General features: G+C 40.9%; 1 protein-coding gene across 3 annotated transcripts in view; it reads right to left on the bottom strand.

The window, feature by feature from the left end:
* Positions 1-660: 660 nt before the first annotated feature.
* LOC119798731 (LIM domain-binding protein 3-like) overlaps positions 661-19,244 on the bottom strand; it is a 45,362-nt gene continuing 26,778 nt past the window's right edge. The window contains exons 4-13 of one of the 3 annotated variants that reach the window (XM_038308327.1): positions 16,158-16,180; positions 13,928-14,116; positions 12,033-12,190; positions 10,706-10,754; positions 5,556-5,794; positions 3,849-4,209; positions 3,593-3,773; positions 2,372-2,492; positions 1,050-1,165; positions 661-975 (exon numbers count right to left, since the gene is read on the bottom strand). In XM_038308327.1, the coding sequence (XP_038164255.1) occupies positions 886-975; positions 1,050-1,165; positions 2,372-2,492; positions 3,593-3,773; positions 3,849-4,209; positions 5,556-5,794; positions 10,706-10,754; positions 12,033-12,190; positions 13,928-14,116; positions 16,158-16,180 (1,527 nt within the window). In that variant the 3' untranslated portion in view covers positions 661-885. The remainder of the gene's footprint in view (positions 976-1,049; positions 1,166-2,371; positions 2,493-3,592; positions 3,774-3,848; positions 4,210-5,555; positions 5,795-10,705; positions 10,755-12,032; positions 12,191-13,927; positions 14,117-16,157; positions 16,181-19,244) is intronic. The other 2 variants (XM_038308328.1, XM_038308329.1) reach the window with 2 other exon arrangements.

The following is a 19,244-nucleotide window of genomic DNA, read 5'->3' as shown; positions in this document are numbered from 1 at the left end:
TCTCTTTTATCTCCTCAATTCAAGAACAAATGCACTTATTTTAAGAAAAAATGACTTATCTAGATTTTGATTTTTTGCAGTGTGCAGACAGACATAAGAACACTGCAAAAACTTTCTGAAAATTAGTAAAGATTTCTTTAAAGAAGTGTATTTACCTTAAATTTGAGTTGGAAAATAAGATGATCTGCTGATGGAATCAGCATTTTTACCCTTAAAATAAGGTAAATTAGATATTATGCACTTGAAATAAGAGACTGCAGTCTTTTCTTATTATTTTAAATGTAAGTTGTCCTATTCCGTTTGCAAAGTATCTCACTAACCTGCTCTATTCAAGAAGAAATACACTTGTTTTAATAAAAAAAAAATCTTCTTCCTTAGATGGACATTTTTTGCAGTGAGAAGTTGCTTCATCTAAAGGCCAGACGGTTGGAGTTAGGCCTCCTGATGTGACGCGCTGCTGTTCAGTTCCCTCATCAGATTCTAACATTAAAGTTCATCAGAAACACTTTATGAATAAAACAGCTTTGAGATCAAATGATCTTTTCACATTGTTGAACAATAAAGAAATAAAAGCGACGTAAAAGAAAAGCACCAAACGGGCATCTCTGCTTGAAAACAATCCTCAATAATAAACTATAATAATAATAAAAAAAAAAGAGCTTTTACGGCCCAAACACCAAACTTTAATGACAGACTCACACTGACACTAGAAATAAATCTTTTTAAACATATTGTTGCCTTCAGTGCAGAGTAAATCTCCCTTCCAGTAAGTGGAGGGATTGCTGCGTGTGAACTGAACAGAACAGAACCACCATGAATAAACAGATAAAACCCAAATCGGTGAGTTTGGAGCGAAGCTGCGGGTCGGCGCGGTCCGCCTCACGCCTACACGTTGATGGCGTGGGCGTGCTTTTTGCACAGAGGCTTGTCTTTCTTGGAGTAGAAGGGCTGACCCTCCAGGTTCACGTGGCAGACCTGCAGCAACAGCCGCAGTTAGAGGAGCAGAAAGGTTCCCGGACCCGCCCTCCCACCCAGAACCGGGTTCTTACCGCGCACACGAAGCAGGTGTCGTGCCAGGTGTGACCCAGAGCCTCGATGAACTTATCTCCAGCTTCCACCGGGAAGTCGCAGCCGTGACATTTGGTGCTGAAGAGGGCGATGTAATCTGAGGGACACCAGGGAGCAAAAGATTCGGTTTCAGACTTAGAGAATAAATTTTTAGCATTTATTTAAATATTAGTGACTGCTTTATGAGACACGCCTTCATGAACGCAGAAAAGCTCATCTGCTTTACAATAAATCTGTTCAAAACCTCAATAATCTGGTATTTATTCTATTTTATGTCAGAAAGCAGTTCATTAATATGAATAAAGACTAACTAGATGTAGTGGGAAAAAGTATTCAACTATTCACTTCATTTAAATAAACGGAGATCGATGGATTTCACTCAGTCAGCACTTTATTTTTATATCTTTGTAAGGAGAGAACAGTTCATCATACCGCCCTCATTGCACACTGGAAAAAATCTAAATCTAGATAAGTAACTTTTTCTTAAAATAACATTTTGCCAATGGGACACGACAATTTACCATTAAAATAAGAAAACACAATTATATTGTCTTATTTCAGGTGCATATTATATAATTATATTATTTTAAGAGTAAAAATACTCATTTTATTGGCAAACTATCTCATTTACCTGCTCAAATTAAAGGTAAATACACTTAATTTAAGGAATTTCTTATTTATTTCTAGATCGTTTTTCCAGTATGGTACTCTGGAAAAACTTGAATTTAGTGTATTTATCCTTAATTTGAGTAAGTAAATGACATAGTTTGCTAATGGAATGAGTTCTTTAATCTTAAAATAAGATAATTAGATAATATGCACTTGAAATAAGAGAATCCAAGTGTTTTCTTATTTTAAGTGTAAATTATCTTGTTTCTTTGGCAAAATGTCTCTTTTACCTCCTCACTCCAAGAAGAAATGCACTTATTTCAAGAAAAAATGACTTATCTAGATTTAGTTTTTTCCAGTGTAATCAGCCCCGTTCTGCCTGGGCAGCGTTCGTTCCTCCTTACTTACAATAATGGAAAGTAGTCAGAGTCAAAACTAATTACAGACACTTTGGCTAAACAGTAACATGTTATGAATAAACCTGAGAAAGAATCTGGCTTGGTTTGGGGAGAAGCTGTCTGGTCTACAGACATCCCCCTACGGAGGAGAATTCTGTGGCCTTGCAGGTTAAACAGGCTGAGTGAAAACTTTTATAGTGAGTAAATCGGATAAATAAATATATGAAATAATAGAAATCTAAATTTTCCGACCACAGGGACTAATCAGCAGACCGTTGATGTATCATACGATGTACCTTTCTCACAGTACGGTTCTCCGTCCTCCATGTGGAACAGGCTGTTTCCGAACGGCTTCCCACAGGCCGCACACACGAAGCAGGTGGTGTGCCACGTCTGCCGCAGCGCGTGCATCACTTCCTGCGGCACACAGCAGCTGGACGTCACTTCAGATTACAAACTAAATAAAACCGTTTCATTTAGACACAGACTTTATGAAACAAGCTTAAAATGGAAAATCTGGGTTAATTGAAACACATTTAAATTGATATTTCTTTTGAATTTAAAAAGAGAAAAACTCCTGATGTGATTTATCAGCCTCTGATTCTGGAGCACCTCAGGGCTCCATCCTCGGCCCCTTCATTTTATCACTGTTGTTCACTCAGAGGCGGTTCTAGGGGAAGTTTACTCGGGGGCCAGGGTGGGGCCGCTGTGTTTAACAAAAATAATGATGATAAAAACCTGGTTGTATCTTGATATGGCCGAAGTTTTAAGGTGACTCCATTTTTTTTAAAGGTAATTGTAAAGGTTGTCTGTGTTTTAAGTACAGGGGCCAGGATCAGTTCTCCAGGGGGCCGCTGTTGTGGCCCCTGATGTGGCTAATCAGGGTTTCGTGTGGAGATGGATACACTTAGCAAATAATCATATAACTTATTTCGTATGACACAACAAAAAGGTTCTAAAATGTAAAATCTTCTTAAAATTAGCAGGTAAATAATATGATTGCCAAACAAACCTGAAGTTTTCCCTCAGAATAAGATAATTACATATAAACTTTAAATTGAAATCATCTCATTACATTAGGAAAAAAAATGTCTTACCTACCTACTCAAAAAAAAAAATTTATTTATCGTAAACAAACAGGATGTTTTAAGATAATTATTACATTAATCAGTCAACATAACGACAAACTACTTGTTTGTCGTTATGTTGACTTTAACTCAGGGTGACCTTTATGACAAACGATCTAAGAATAAGTAAAAAATTCTTAAATTAAATGTATTTACCCTTAATCTGAGTAGGTAAATGAGAAATGAGTTTGCCAATGAAATTATTATTTTTAGTCTTAAAATAAGATAATTAGATAATATTCACTTGAAAAGTGTTTTCTTAATTTAAATGTAAATCGTCTTCTGTTGGCAAACTGTCTCACTTTCCTCCTCAATCAAAAAAAAAAAGAAACTTAAAAAAAAAAAAGACTTGTTTAGATTTAATTTTTTGCAGTGTAGCATCGGTCTCACCCCCATGATCTTGGCGTTGCAGCGGGCGCAGGTGGGAGCGAAGAACTCCTCGTAACAGTTCTCACAGTAGACGTTGTTCTGCTCCTCCACGAAGCTGACGTCAGCCAGAGAGACGTGGCAGTAGTGACAGTTAAACTCCTCGGGGTGCCAGGACCGGCCCAGAGCCACCAGGAAGGGGCCCCTAAGAGACAAAGAGGAGCCACACATTCAGTCTGATGAAGAGCCATGGTTTGCTGAGGTATGAGGGTGTAGCTACCTGATGACGCTGTTACAGGCTGAACACAGAGGCGTACGGCTGCTGGCAGCAAACCTCTCCGCTCTCTGGGCCACGCCCCTCGCCACGGGAAGGAACGGGGCGGGGCTGGGTGTTATGGGGGCGGGGCTAGGAGCAGGCGGCCCAGCGGGTGAGGGGTTAGGGATGTATGCAGGTTGGGGAGGGGCTGCTTGTGGAAGTGGCTGAACCTTGGTGGAGGTGGTGGTGGTCTTTCCAGGGTCGAACTTATCGGCGAAGTTGGTGTCGGTGACCCATGGAGGCCTGTTGGAGGAGGCGGACCCCTGGGGGGAGAATGAAGGAGGCAGGGCTTGGGCGGCGGCTGGAGGTGGGGGCTGGTTGGGAGCTGAAAGCGAAGACAATCAATAAGAAAATTAATTTATACCTTACATAAAGCGACACATTAATAACAGAGCTACGGTTTTATGCTAGCTAAAGCTGAAACTTTAACACCAGGATGTCTAAATGTTTTCAAACAAATGCCAAACTGTCAAGTTAGGGGCCGAAAAATGTGGCTGTTCTTTATGAAAAATGATAAATTAATTTGCTAATATTTTAATCAAACATTGTCACCTGATTTCTGCATGGAAAGGCTAACCTCAGATTCTCAGTTTTAGGCTATTTTGTTAATTTTTCCATTGATACCGGAAGGCTGAAGGACACTCGTATGACGACAACAATGTCCGTATTCTGGCCAAGGAAGACGAGGGAGTTAGCGAAACATCAGACCCCCTAACGACCTGCAACCGAGGCCCCCTTCTGCTAGGAAACTTTTGGGTTCTGCCTCCTTGCATCTGAAAATTTAATTTTTGCACTTTGGTTTTTGGGGACAATAAAAGAAAAGAGACCGGGGACGTCAAGTTGCCAGCCTTCCGTCATTTTCTACTACGCCACTGTTTTTCCTCCACTTGTCGACCATTAACCCCCCCAGTGACCTCCATGGCTGATCCAGTGGGAGGGATCAAATCCACCTGTAGTTCCCTCTAATTCTTAGTTACACCTACAATATATTAATCTCAGACCGCCCATCCTCAAGGTTAGAATTGAAAAAGCCACTTGGATGGAAAGCCAAACATCTTCTTGAAAACTTTACGTCCAGTTGCCTAAACTGAACCTTCCAAATTTGCAGCGGTAAACTGAATATGAGCCATATCATTTAAATGGCCACAAATGGACCTGAGGCCAAACTGCTAGTTTCCTGCTAACCTAAACCCACTGCTGGAGGTTTCTTCCTGTTCAAAGGGAGTTTTTCCTCTCCACTGTCGCTACAAGCATGCCTAGTGTCAGGGATTGCTGAAGAGTCAATGAGTCGATGCAATCAGCTGGTTTTCCTTAGATAGAAAACTTAGAATCAATCTGACTGGATGATCTGGTGAACTGGAAAGTGACCTGAGATGACATGATGTGAATTGGCGCTATAGAAATAAACTGAATAGAATGGAATACCACCCAGCCTCATACAAACCCTCAGTGCGGTGTGGTTTAAGCTCCATCATGAGCTGCCCTGCCTGATCTAGACGTCTCCAGCCCTGATAGGAGCCATTGCTGACTGTCAGCTGCTCTGGTGACCGCCTGATACTGTATCTCTGTCAATAAGCTTTGCCCTCTAGTGGCCACCATAGGTACATTCCCATCAGTGGTCTGCCTGTTAACTCCACTGCCTCCAGACCTGTAGGGTCTGTAAGGCCTCACCTGGCTGGGAGGGGAAGATGCAGGCAGTGCTGACAACCTTAGGGGGGGCGGAGCCAACAGGAATCTGAATGGAGCTCTGCTGGGTGGGCGGGGCTTGTGTGGGTGGCTGCTGGTGCTGCTGCTGCTGCTGCTGAGGGATTTGTTGGTATTGCTGAGGGATTTGCTGGTATTGCTGCTGGGCTGGCTGGTAGTGCTGAGGGGGCGGGGCCTGGTGCATGGGTGGCGGAATCACATACTGGCTGGAAAAAGACAGAAATGTTAGAGTTTAAAAGTTCAGCATCTAGCAGCAGTTTATTGGTTTCTTTAAAAGGCGAATGTCTTCATAAAACGATTATTTTCTGATTGATCCTGTTTGTTTTTCTGTCAGTGAGAGATTCTCTGATCGGACGCTAAGAATAAACAAAATAATCCGGAAACAATCTGCTAATCTAGTTTAGTCCAGTCTGGACACAGCAGCCCAGTCCCTCCAGGACAACACGACGATGCAGGCGAGACAATCATCACCGAAGGACGACATGGATTACTGTTGGGTTTAAATATTGTGAGTTCATATTTCATATCGGACAAAAATGAATCTGACGGACAAAGGGATTTTCAAACAGAGCTTTTCCTGCAGGAAGAGAAAGGTTAGCTGCTCACAGTTCAGCACCTTTCTGGCCCCCATTCAATAACCCCTACAATTACCCCGACTCACCACTGAGCCGAACTGGAAGCAACTTCAGAAACAGATCAGAGCAGAAATCCTCAGATCTGATCAAGATTTATTTATTTGCCATCAAAGCCTGGAGCGGCGAAATTTACGTTTCTGCAAAGCCGCTCAAAGAAAAACCAAAACACACAGAGACTAGATAGGAACCCGGGGGGGCGGGGAGTCCGAGGCCTTGGATCTGGAAAAAATTATTATCTAAACAAGTAATTTTTTTCTTAAAATAAGTGCATTTAGACAATTTACATTTAAAATAAGAAAACACGACAGCATTATTTAATCATATAATTTTACGATTAAAAAAAACATTTATTCCATTGGCAAATCATTCTACAATGCAGAAACAATCTAGAAATGAGCAAAAATGTCTTAAATTAAGTGTATTTACCATTAATTTGAGTAAGTAAATTACATGATTTGCCAAAGGAATGAGTAAAAATAAGATAATTAGATAATATGCACTTGAAATATGACAATGCAATTGTTTTTTCTTATTTTAAATGTAAATTGTCTTTTTCCATTGACTAAATGTCTGTTTTACCTCCTTGAAAATGCATTATTGTAAGAAAAAAAGACTCATTTAGAATGAAATTTTTTGCAGTGTATTTACCTACTCAAGTCCTGGGTTAATTCATCTAATTTAAGACATTTTAAAGAGATTTTTGCTTATATTTAGACCGTTTTTGCAGTGAGTCTCATAATTGCGAAACCCAATAGAAGAGATTTTACGGTCCACTCCGCCATGTTCTGAGATTATACCTTTCCACCTGTGAGTCTAGGAGCCGCAGGTGAAGCTGCAGACTGAGGGTATTTGAAAAGCAGCTGATCTCCTTCCTCTGAGTTCTCCTGCTGCATTCCAGTTTCCTGTCTTTGTTTTATATTCGCTAAAGCAACAGATCTGTGGACGGAGAAGCTGGAGAACCTCCCATCTGCAGGAGGTCAGCAGGATGGTGTTTGAATCGAATTAGGGTTTATTCCAGGGAGGGATTTCAGCTGGTGTGACTCACTGATGGGACTTTATTAGATTGTGGAGCGCAGACGGGGAGGAGGAGGGTCAGAGATTCATCTGCTGGGAGGAGGAGGGATGAAATTCCTCCATGTTGGATGAAATTATGTGCATCTCCATCTTAGCCTCTTTCATGTTTACTGGGCTCCAGGGCCGACATTAACCCAGCGGAGCTGGAAATCAATTTAGCTATTCCAAAAAAAGAAAATTAAAATCAGTCCTCTGGACTTTGTTTCCAAGTCTGAAGACGTTTCTCTTCCATCCAGGAAGCTTTTCCAATTCCAAATGTCAGAAATAGCGTTTAGTTCCAGGTTTTATCCAGCAGCCCAACAAAGCCTGGTTTATGTTTAGAAAACATGCAAATAGAAACGGATGAACGGGTCCCCCCCTTTGGAATGGGGGTCGTTTGGCTTCTTTGTTAAGAAAAATCTTCCTGGATGGAAGAGAAACGTCTTCAAACTTTGAAACAAAGTCCAGAGGATTGTTTTTGAACTTTTTTTGGAATCACTTTGACCTCGAGAATATTCACCAGTAATCTAGTCTTCATGGCAGACAGATATAAACAGCAATCAGAGTCTGAGGGATTATTTTCTACACAATTTAAATTCAAATCAGAGCTGCTCTGGTACCAGAAACAAAAAAAAACCTAAAAGAGCTTCAGAAAGCAGGAGAACATCTGATTCCAGGCTGCAGTGAAACTCAGTTCAGTCTATAAGATAGAAAGAAATATGCCTAAATCTAAACAATTACTGAAATAGTTTTAATCAAAGTTTTAATCAAAGGTTTTTACTGCAGAACAAACAAACAGAGCACTGGAAAATATTGAAATCGAGATAAGGGTTTTTTTCTTAAAGTAAGTGCATTTGTTCTGGAATTGATGGGATAAAAGAGACATTTTGCAAATAGAACAAAACAATTAACATTTAAGATTAAAAAACAACAATAACATTGTCTTATTTCAAGCACATATTATCTAATTATTTAAAATACTCATTCCACTGTTAAACTATCTCATTTACCGGCTCAAATGAAGGTTAAATACACTTAATTTAAGAATTTTTAAGTTATTTCTAGAATGTTTTTCCAGTGTAAATTAAAACTATGGAAATAATCAAATCTGGATTGTTTTAAATAAATTTGTTTCTTTGTTTTCTTCCTGGTTGGACGGCTTCATGTTTCTGCCTTTGAAGCAGATAAATTGAGATTTTTTTTCTAACTAACATAATTTATTCATTGTTTCTTGAACTTTGTGTCTTCAGCTGGAAGTGGATCAGATTCTTGGGTTTCTCTTCATCTGGAAGCTGTGAATCAATCCCAGCTGCTTCCTCCAGGAAGGGATAAAATAATCAAAGCCACAGTCTCTTTATTGGTGGATAAAAGCTCGACCTGTGGTCCTATTGATTCACGCTGAGGCATCGGGCGGAGAATGGAGTCTGACAAGAGGCGGGGGGGTTCAGAGGGATCGATGGGATGTAATGGAGGGATGATTAAATAAGTGCGGGGAGAACAGAAAGCTCCATCCATCAGTGGGGAGGGGCGGGGCCTCAGCTCCATCTGCTGCCCAACAACAGGATCAACAGATTTTTTCTGCAGCTTCTGAAGAAAAAACTCATCTGGTTTCCAGCCAACATGTTTCTGAAGGTTTTTGCTGAATTTAGAAGATTTTAAACCGACGCTAAAAACATTCAGCTCCTCAGAATCAGTTTTCAGTCAAACAGGAGATTCATTCATTCCTCTGATGTGTTAAAGCTGTTAGTGTGATCATGTGGTTTAAGGATGAAGAACCAATAAACGAGCTTTCAGAGACAGAAAGAACAAGGAGTTCAAGAATCGACTAATAATAAAAGAAAATCAGAGGAAACTAAACCACAGCAACACGAAACACGGCTAATGGGACCAGAACCAGGCTCTGACCCGAGTCCTGCACTAAAAAAAGAGAACTAAAGGCTTCTATGCTGGCCTTACTGGGTATGTTGCCATGGTAACTGATGCTAGAAACCTGAACACTAATTTTGACTGTACAACAATCAGAGGAGGTTCCCTGATCGCAGTACCAAGACATTCAGACCCATTTGAAACAAAAATAATTAAATAAAACAATGTTTATAATTCAAGTTTAAAGGTTTCAGGATCTAAAAAGTTTATTGTTTAACGTAACATTTAATCCGTTAAGCCCTGCGGGCCCCGGCAAGGGCCCAGCTGACACCTGCTGATGTTCATCTATTTATAGAAATTATCAATTATAGAAATTACACAGTCACATGGTGTTTCATCCACCCGCTGTTCAAATTAGGCTTTAAAATTTTTCAAAATGATTTTTTTTCCAGAAATTTGTAGTTGTGTTAACAAATAAAATGAGATTTAAAATTACGCCTTACATAAGCTGCTCTGTTGTAATTATTTTCTATTCAGGTTGGTGATATTATCTGTAAATTTCAATGAATCAATGGCTAAATCTGAGAAGCAACGGCTTTTCCTTATGCAGAAGGTTTCCAATAATGGAAATCAACATATTTGTTTGACCAGATTCCATTTCATGAGGAGAAAAAATGAATTTTTCAGAATCCATAAAGCCTGAAGGTTCATCCAGAGTTTCCAAAGGGCTTTAATGGTGTTTTGCATCGTTTATTTTAGGAAACACTTTGCCGACGCTAAATATTCACCTAGTAATCAGACAGGGTGACATTTAAAATAGTGATTCCACCTGAAAAATATTCCTAAATGCTTTTATGTTATAAAAATACAAACAATTTTATTTATAATTTATAGTTTGGGAGCTGAACTTGCTTTAATTCACAGATGGAATTACAGGTGGAATTAGATCCTAAGGCCCTCAGGGCTGAAGGGGTTAAAGTTCCCCTTACAGACAGGAGCTTTGGATGAGTTTGACTATAAAGTGAGACAACAGCACCCCCTGCTGGACACAAGAGGAGGGAACTCCTCAGAGAAGGAGAGCTCCACTTGGAACCAAATAGCTTTATTTATTTATTTATCTATTTATTATTTATTAAGCTGATTTTCAGATATTTAACAGATTCTTTAGCATTTATTTCAGGTTTATCTCCTTCTTGGGATCAGATTGAGATTAACCTGCCGTCAAATAGTGGATTATTTCCAGAAGGTTTTACATGTTTTTAATAAATTAGGTGTTATAATGATTTAAATTCCAACAATAATCATTTGTTATTCTGTTTAATCTGTAATATGATCTGAGCTATTTATATTTCAACAGCACCTCCTGCTGGTGAAGTCTCCTCATTACATGTAGGTTAGTTTTAGTGTGGAGGACCTCCTCCTCAGAACATGTGAACTCTGCAGAGGAAGAAGGATCAGATCAGACAGTGAGGGGAGAGGAGGTGACTGCATCCAGGGGGGGTGGGGGGAGTGCAGAGGAAGGGGGGTGTGCACAGGTGAGGAGGTGGGTTCTCTACAGCCTACCTGCTCCTCCTCATCACCTCCTCATCCTCCTTCTGCTGATGCTGCAGAGCTGGAACACAAACATAAGGATCACTGACAGCAGCTTGAAAACCATCAGTTTAGTTTGACGTTTGTCCTAAAATAAGAAGCTTCTTCTCATCATTTCTTATATTCCTGCATCCAGGCTGCAACGTCTACCAGAAACATCTGGAAGCATCTTCAGGCAGAGAGGAAACCAAACTGATGATTTCCTGTCCTATTCTTCCTACCAACACATCTTCTGCTAACTTAGACATCTCCTCGTCCTGGAGGAGTTCACAGGGGGAGACGTGGTCCTGAAGACAGCAGATGTTTCTATGGAACATCTGTTTAAAGCTTCCATCAGGGCTGAGGAGAAGATCTAAGCCCAGACCATGATCTGACCTCCTACCACCAGAGAACCAGGCTGCTGACAGACTGGAAGCTTGTCTGGAGAACTAAAGCATCAACTATTGTTCTTTCAATAAAGGATCGATGAAGAGCTGGAGACTCGGTTCTCTTTGCTCCATCAGGTTCTAGCAGCTGCTGATGGATGAAGTTCTGGATGCAGATTGTTCTAGCTGTCCAGGTGAAGCTGTTCCTTCATTAGTTTCATCTCTGTTGGAATAATTATGTATAAGATACTTAATGTTTGTTCTTATGATGTATAATGTGTGACATATTACTGTTCCAGAGAGGTGTATAGGTCAACTCTCAGGAAGTATTGCTCAAGCTTAACGAAACCAGGAGGTTCTCGGACCATTTGACCGCAAGACATTTGAATGCAAATTGACCTGTTCACTGAGGCTGCTAATTTAATTGTATTTCTTGTTTCCTATGCCTTTAGCGCAACCTCTGCTTGTGTAACTAGGGACCCCCCCCTGACTTTAATAAATAGCGAGGAGAAAGCTGAAGACCGGCAGAGTGGGTTAGAGATTTGTAAACTTCGCAGTCTCTTCCTACTCTCCTCGCGAGTAAAACTAAACTGATTGTGTCTGTGCCTTCTTTCTTTCCCTGTATGTATGTATGATGTTTTAGTTGCTTAGACCTGACAATCTCCTTCATCTTCAAGGGCTCCTCAAGATGAACATCTGCTCCTCAGACAGACAATAGTTCAGCCCTAAGGTGTCTCCAGTTTCTGGAATAAGTTGCAGTTTAAATGCAGGAATTGATGGATTTTACAGAACCTTCAGAGTCGAGGAGATTAAAGCTGAATTGAAAGATTTACTGACTTTTCTTCTTCTTTTCGGGTTATCTCCACCGTTTTCCAACTTACAGCCGTATCATAATGATTTAGCGGAGGAGGAGGAACCTGCCAGAGGGAACTTACAGGACTCGGTGTGGGTCATGTGGGCCAGGATCTGGAAGGTCTTGGACTGGGTGCTGGTGCTGCGGCGGCCCCAGTCATCCTGCTCCCTGTCTGTGTTCTGGACGGCCTGGTAGACCGGGGAAGCGGAGTCCACCAGCCGGTCTTTACCTGAGACGGGACTGGAACCGGATTCCCCCCAAAACCAAACCGGGTCAGCACAGAGACACTTTAGAAAGGTTCGGGAATCTAATAGTTCTAACTTAGTAAAAGACAAACTGACGTTATTTAGTGTTTGATGACATGAAGAAAAGAAGATATGATCACAGGAGGAGGAGGAGGAGTTTAATTAGGAGTTGATTTAACGTCAGGAGGAGGATCAGAACATCCAGGGTTTATCTCTTCATTCTTCTCTACTTTAACCCATTAATGGAACCTCAGCTAAATGTCTGAGTCTCTCATTAGGAGCTGATGAGTTTCTAATCACTCTGAAGTTTTCAGGTGTTTTTGTGAACATTTGGTTCAATCTGTTCTAATGATTACCTCTTTGTTAAATGTTGACTTTTTGTGTGTTTTTTATTTCAGATTTTATAGTTTTTTTCTGTCAAAAGATGTTAAAATAGAATAATGTAAAGAAAAAAAAATTTATATTGAAAAGTAGATTTTAAACTTTATGTTAAATAAAAATAAAATAAAACAGAAAGAAAGAAAAATAATAAAACAACAGCAGCGATCAAAACAACATGGATGATGGATGGATGGATGGATGGATGGATGGATGGATGGATGGATGGATGGATGGATGGATGGATGGATGGATGGATGGATGGATGTAAAGTGTTATTAAAACAGATCTACAGAGGGGATCAGGCCACTGAAACACAGAGCAGAACCACATAGAACCAAATGGACCTCAGCTAGTTTGCTAGCAGCGCAGAACCAACTAATGACACCAGAAAACCAGAAGCAAGCAGATCTAAACAGAAGCCTGTCTACTTTTAAGGCTAGGCTTAAAACTTTCCTTTTTGATAAAGCTTAGTGGCTCAGGTTATCCTGAACTTAGACTTAGACTCAACTGTATTTATCCTTTGGTATAACTCCTGCAGGAAACTTCTGGTTCCAGTAGTTTATATAGAGTAGAGTTAAAGCAAGATGCAATCAAAGATAAAAATGCAAGCATTAAAAAGAAAAAAAGTTGTAATGTCTTGGAATATGTTTCCTTTAGATATAATAATATCTCTATAGTGCTGCTGCTATAGGCTTAGACTGCTGGAGGACATAGGGACCCCTTTTTCATCATTCTGCTTCATTCTATCTCTATTCTCCCACTCTGCAGAATCTGTTAGTTCAACCCATAGCTCACCAAGTCAATCACTGGATGCAATCAGCTGGTTTTCCTTCAATAGAAAATGTTCAACCTTTAATCTGACTGGATGATCCGATTGATCTGGATCTATAAAACCACCTGAGATGGAATGTGTTGGAAACTGGCGCTACGGAAATAAACAGGATGGAAAATTGAATTGAATCGATTTGATCATCAGAGCATCAGGAAGAAAATCCCAGAAGACTTTCTTCACATCACCTCCTGCAGCAGCATCAGTCACACTCACACAAAACGGACCGAACCAAAACCAGAACCGCCTTATTGGTCCTGATGTTGAAGGTAAAACCTGAGTATAGACCATTAATGCCAGAACACAGAACCAGAACCAAACCCGGAATGGAAATCCTCAAAGATCCGATCTGATAGAAGGATGGAGAAGCTGGGATCATTTATTCTACGTCCAGCAGAGGGAGACAGAGAGCAGAAGATCAGCAGGTTTAAAGCATCAAGGTCACATCCTGCAGCTTTTAAAAGGTATAGAGAAAGAGGAAGAGGAGGAGGAAGAGCTGGACAGCAGGAGGGGGGTCCCTACCCAGCTTCGTGTCCCTTGGCCTGTGATTGGCCAGCGATGGTGTCCATGATGGCGTCCTGGGAGTACAGGCTGATGGGCGTGTTGTACTGGGCGTGGATGATGGTGGCCTTCCCTCCAGGACCGGTGACCTCGATGCTCTTATGGCTGGAGACCGAGACGTCCTTCATCACGCCGGGGTGGAAGCCGGCGCTGAGGGGAGGACGGATGAAGGGGGGGACAGGATGGACAGACGGAGGAGGAGGAGACGGTTGAAAGAAGAAGAACCATCCATGCAGCTGCAGGCTCACAGCAAACAAACAGCAGGCCCGGTCCAATCCGCAGAACTTTGGTCTGATTCTCCCCCTTTTTCATCATTCTATCTCTATTCTCCCACTCTGCAGAATCTGTTAGTTCAGTCTCTAACGTTCTGCTCTCTCTGCTTTTTCTCATAGTAGCTTCATCTGGTCTGTTCCTGTTTGGCTGTGACTCCATCCTGGAGAGAAATATCAGCTGTGCTGCTGCCATCAACACCTTTGTTTCTAGATGTTGGAGCTTGGCCTGTTTTCCAGTGTAGTCCTGTTTCTCTGACTGCGACTAACTGGATGTGCTCTCTTCATCCTCTGACATGGGAGCTGGCTCGGAGCTCGTCTGCCTGGCTGTGTGTTGTTAAATGGCGCTATAGAAATAAACTGAATAGAATTGCATGAAGGTAAAACCTGATTATTACGCAATTAAAATAATAAACTTTATGTTGTTAAAATAAACTCCGGCGTATTAATTTTCATGCGTTAATATTCTTTATTAATACTTAATCCATCATCCTGACAGTTATGTCTTTTATATAAATAATCTTTATGAACTTCATGAACACGAATCATGTTCTTTTAATAGGTTTGTGTTAAAATTATGGTGAAATAAAGGAGAATTTGTTACGTAATAAAAATAATAATGTTCTATTGAGCTGCAGTGAATCAGAAGCATCCAGAACTTCACTGACCGACGGTTCTGCTTAGATCGGATCAGAACATCAGAGAACATCGGTTCTCGGTTTCTGATTGATTTAAAGTCAGCGTGGCTCTGGGTTTTATTTAGAGGCATCAGAGTTAATGCATACAGATGCAGGCCACACTTTTCAGATCATTCTAAAATGGTGAAAACTGTGAATCATTTTCTTTCCTCCTGTTCAATCCTGAACAAACGGCTCCTAACAGGTCAGAAGGTCAGCCTCCAGCTGTCAGACCTCCTGGTCGCCTCCAGGATGGAGAAACGACACGACGGCGTTTTTCAGACCGACCTACTGCAGGCTGTCAGCTGCAGGAACCAGCTGACTGACTGATGACGTGAAACTAATGTTCAGTTAAATGACTTCCAGCCAACAGTGTCAGAATGAATCTGATGTTTGCATGTTAACTTCTACACTCAACTTCAACAGCTTTTAGTTTATTCAGTTTTGAAATAAATGTTTTTCAGGATGAATGAAGCAAAGGAAACTATTTTTATCAAACAAAGTTAAGCAGTTTTATCTTTCCTTTTCAGGATAATTTATTCTTTCCTTAAAAACTGATTTTTTACATTTCCTTCATTAAACGAAGGACGCTGGAGGTAATTCATTAAAGACGAAGATGCTTTCTGTCAAACATTTCCTCTTTCTTTCCTTCTCTAGAACCATTTATCACCAATAACAAAGCGCATCATGCAGCCGTGCAGATATGCAGCATGCAGCCATGCTGTCCTCAGGAAGGTCTGTGCTTTAAACTAAGAAGCTCTGCTTCGCTGTGGATTTAGTGCGATAATCTGGTCAGGAATGTTCGAAATAAGACAGGAAATAAAAAAAAAAAACATTTTTAATTAGAACTGTTAGATTAAATCCAAACTAATTATTCTTAATTTAATATATTTAATTAACAAACAAAAAAAAAGCTAAATATTAACTCTCCTGAAGCCTGTAATCTTTGATAAACTTTTTCCTCACACAGATGCAAACCACTGAACTTTGACCTCAGCACTGAGCAGCAGCTTCATGTTAGACCTTAATAACCAGCAGAACAAGATCTATTGTTCATTTCTGGTTCCTCATCTTTACTCCTAAAAACGGTTAACGCTCAGCCTCCACGCCTCCACGCCACGTCTGAAGCATCTGAAGCAGGTTTACGGTAACATTCCTGCTACTCTACAGCATCTGGAGACACCAGCAGCTCCACAGCAAACCTTCAAACAGCAGAACAGGCACACAGCAGCAGAGGATACTAACTTGGGAGGAGCGGGGCAGAAAACCTTTGGAACCAACGGCACAGAGACGACAGAGACACAGAGAAGAAGAAGAAAAGATCAACAGAGACCTGCAGATGAAGCTCAGCCTCCTGAGGATGATGAAGGACTGATGATGAAGGAGATATGCTGTTCATCAGAGATCTTCCTCTGATGTTCTGGAATCTGATCCATCCTGCGGGAGATCTGCAGACATCCAGAAGCTCCGCTGCTGAACTTTACTGGTATTGATGGGATGGAGACCCAGCAGCTAACTGGGATACAGCAGACTCTATGGGAGGCTACTGGGATCAGTAGGATGATGATGATGATGATTAATTGATTTATTGACTTAATTGATCTCACAGTGGAGAAATTTACTCGTTACATCAGCTCAAATATTCAAAACGTAGAAGGAGGTGCCAAAGCAAGAAAAGCTGCATGGGGTTATGTACAGTATATACAGTACATATATATATATATAAATATAAAACGATGATGATGATGAACAAGTCCTTAAACAGGATCCATTAAGATTCCCAGAATAACATCAAGTGTTTTCATTACATTCAGGATTCTAATGCTTTATTCTGATGCTAACATTAGCATATGCTCCAGCGGATACTAACGTTAGCATCCTCCCAGTTCCTCAATTCAAACCAGTTCTGGTTCTGATGGTTCTGGATGCTTTTCCTGCAACATCAGTGGTTTATTATAATGATGAGATTTCCTCTAAACTGCAAAAAAATAAATTCTAAATAAGAATTTTTTATCCTATGGAAGAAATTTACATTAAAACTAAGAAAAAAAAAAAACATTGCATCGTCTGCATATTATCTAATCATCTTATTTTAGGAGTAAATATACTCATTCCAAGGCAAATCATCTCATTTACCTGCTCAGATTAAAGGTAAATACCATTAATTTAAGGCATTTATTTCTAGATTGTTTTTGCAGTGCAATCTCTCCAGATCTGAATCCTGAAAAAAGTTTCTTTCTTATAACATTTTTCCTTCATCTAATTCTTAGGCATTACATGTTTTTTTCTAATGGATTCTTGCATCTCTGACTTTAGAAATGATGCTCTCTGAGCAGCAGCCCCTCCCTGCATATCTACATAGAAGTACACCCTCCAGAAGCGCCTACCTTAACCAGGCTGCGCCTGTGCTGTAAACAAACGCCCACTTTCTCCAACCAGGGAGGGTCAGCGTTTGGATGAGGTTTAATTCACCAGTTTGCTGTGATGTTTGACAAATGACCAAACGATGCAGACAAGATCTTTTCTCGTCATCTTGTCTTTAGGATCATCTGGATCTCTGCCGTTTGATCCCAGCTTAAAACCGTCGGAACATTTTATAGAATCTGAGATCATTTGTTCAGTTGGAGTCTGGCTGCTGCTGAAGCTGTAGATGCTGGAATAGTTTATATATCAATCCTGTGTAACATGAGACATTAATCCTGGGCGTTGGGCTCGGTTACAGAGGAACCTCCAGTGAGACCTCCTGACCTTTAGAAACGTCCTCACAGCCCAGCAGCTGCTCAGCCTCTTCGTTTACACAGTAACCGAATCACGGCTGAGGAAACCCTGCAGGCACGCCGCCGCTGCTGCAGAGTGGGAGGTGCTAATGGGTCCGAGGATCAACTGTCCTCCTCTCTTCAGCATCGTCACTGGAGCATTAAGCTGATCCACAGCCAGGCAGTTTATGAGGCTCTGCAGCCTCCGAGGGTCGGAAACAGAGAAAGGTTTGAAAGTTCTGATCGGTCCACAGTTTCTTTCTCCCTCTGGGTCAAAGGTCAGCAGAGCAGAGGCTCTGTCAGGGGGGGATTTACCATCAGGCAATACTAGGCAGCTACCTAGGGTCCCATAAAACTCTGTTTCCATGTATGGTTAATACAACTATTCCTTATTTCTGCAAATTAATTATGTTTTTGATAAAAATGCCATCAGAACGCTGATAATATTAAGTGTGTCTCAGCCCCCCCTTCAGTGTCGACCATATTGGATCAGTCCATTTGCTGCACATGTTCAGAAAGGTCCAAACAGACAGCAGCAAACCATTTGAAAACAAACCATGCAAAGAGCAGTGTTGCCAACTTAGCGCTTTAGTCGCTATATTTAGCCACTTTTCAGACCCCTCTAGCACTTTGATTTCCAAAAAGCTCCTAGCGCCAAATCTAGAGACTTTTTTTCTGCTACTGGAGACTTTGGAGACAACATCTAAAAGCAGCGAACTCTGCTCTCCAGAGCGAGTAGATTGGTAACCCCGCCTCCTGCTCTCCTCTATCTTGTCTGCTGTCATGATTCATGCAGCTATTATTTCATCCAAATGAAAAATGGAGAACAGATAAGCAGATCATGGCTTGTCTACAGTGAAAAGAAGGACTGGGTTATTTACTTTGGCCTTTTTGGAAACACAGGAAGGAGCAATCAGCTAAGTGAGCTTAGTGCTTGGAAAAAATCTTTCATTCCTTTAGAGACAGCATGAAAAGTCAGCTGAGTACAAAACATAGAGAGGAAAACAAGAAGAAAAGGGACAAGAAGAGAGGGACACAACCTAGAACAGATAATGGATGTCTATTCTATTAACATTTCTCTATCTGGAGAATGGGGCTGTTTTATGTGTTGTCCATTCAGAGGGCCCCCTGCCTGTGTTACCCTAGAGCCCCACATTTCCTAAATCCGGCCCTGGTTTCAGTGGACCTGCAGAGCACTAAGCTGCTGATCCCACGACCTCAATGGAAGAACATTAGTCATCATTTTGGAAATTCTCAAAGATGGCCGTTCCGTTACGCTTCAACATTTTCCTGGTAGATCAAACTTCAAAGTTCAGCTGATGATGGGATCCAGGAGGGATCCTGGCGTCTCTCCGTCCTCTGGAGGAGCTCCTGATGCTCCTCTAGTCCCTGAAGGTCACTTTGATAAAATGAAGTTAATCTGATGCAGAGAACAGATGATGAAGAAGGATTCGTCTAAAGTGATTCTATTTTGCGTTTCTATGTTAAATAAATTCAGTAATTCAGTTTCAGTCTCGTGACTTTTTAAAATGAAGGTCTTTGTCTTCATGACATCAGAGATTTGATCAAACCTTCA

This window comes from Cyprinodon tularosa, unplaced genomic scaffold (assembly GCF_016077235.1).
Source record: "Cyprinodon tularosa strain WSP-4 unplaced genomic scaffold, ASM1607723v1 ctg634, whole genome shotgun sequence".
Taxonomy (NCBI): domain Eukaryota; kingdom Metazoa; phylum Chordata; class Actinopteri; order Cyprinodontiformes; family Cyprinodontidae; genus Cyprinodon; species Cyprinodon tularosa.
This window is presented reverse-complemented; position numbering and strand designations above follow the sequence as displayed.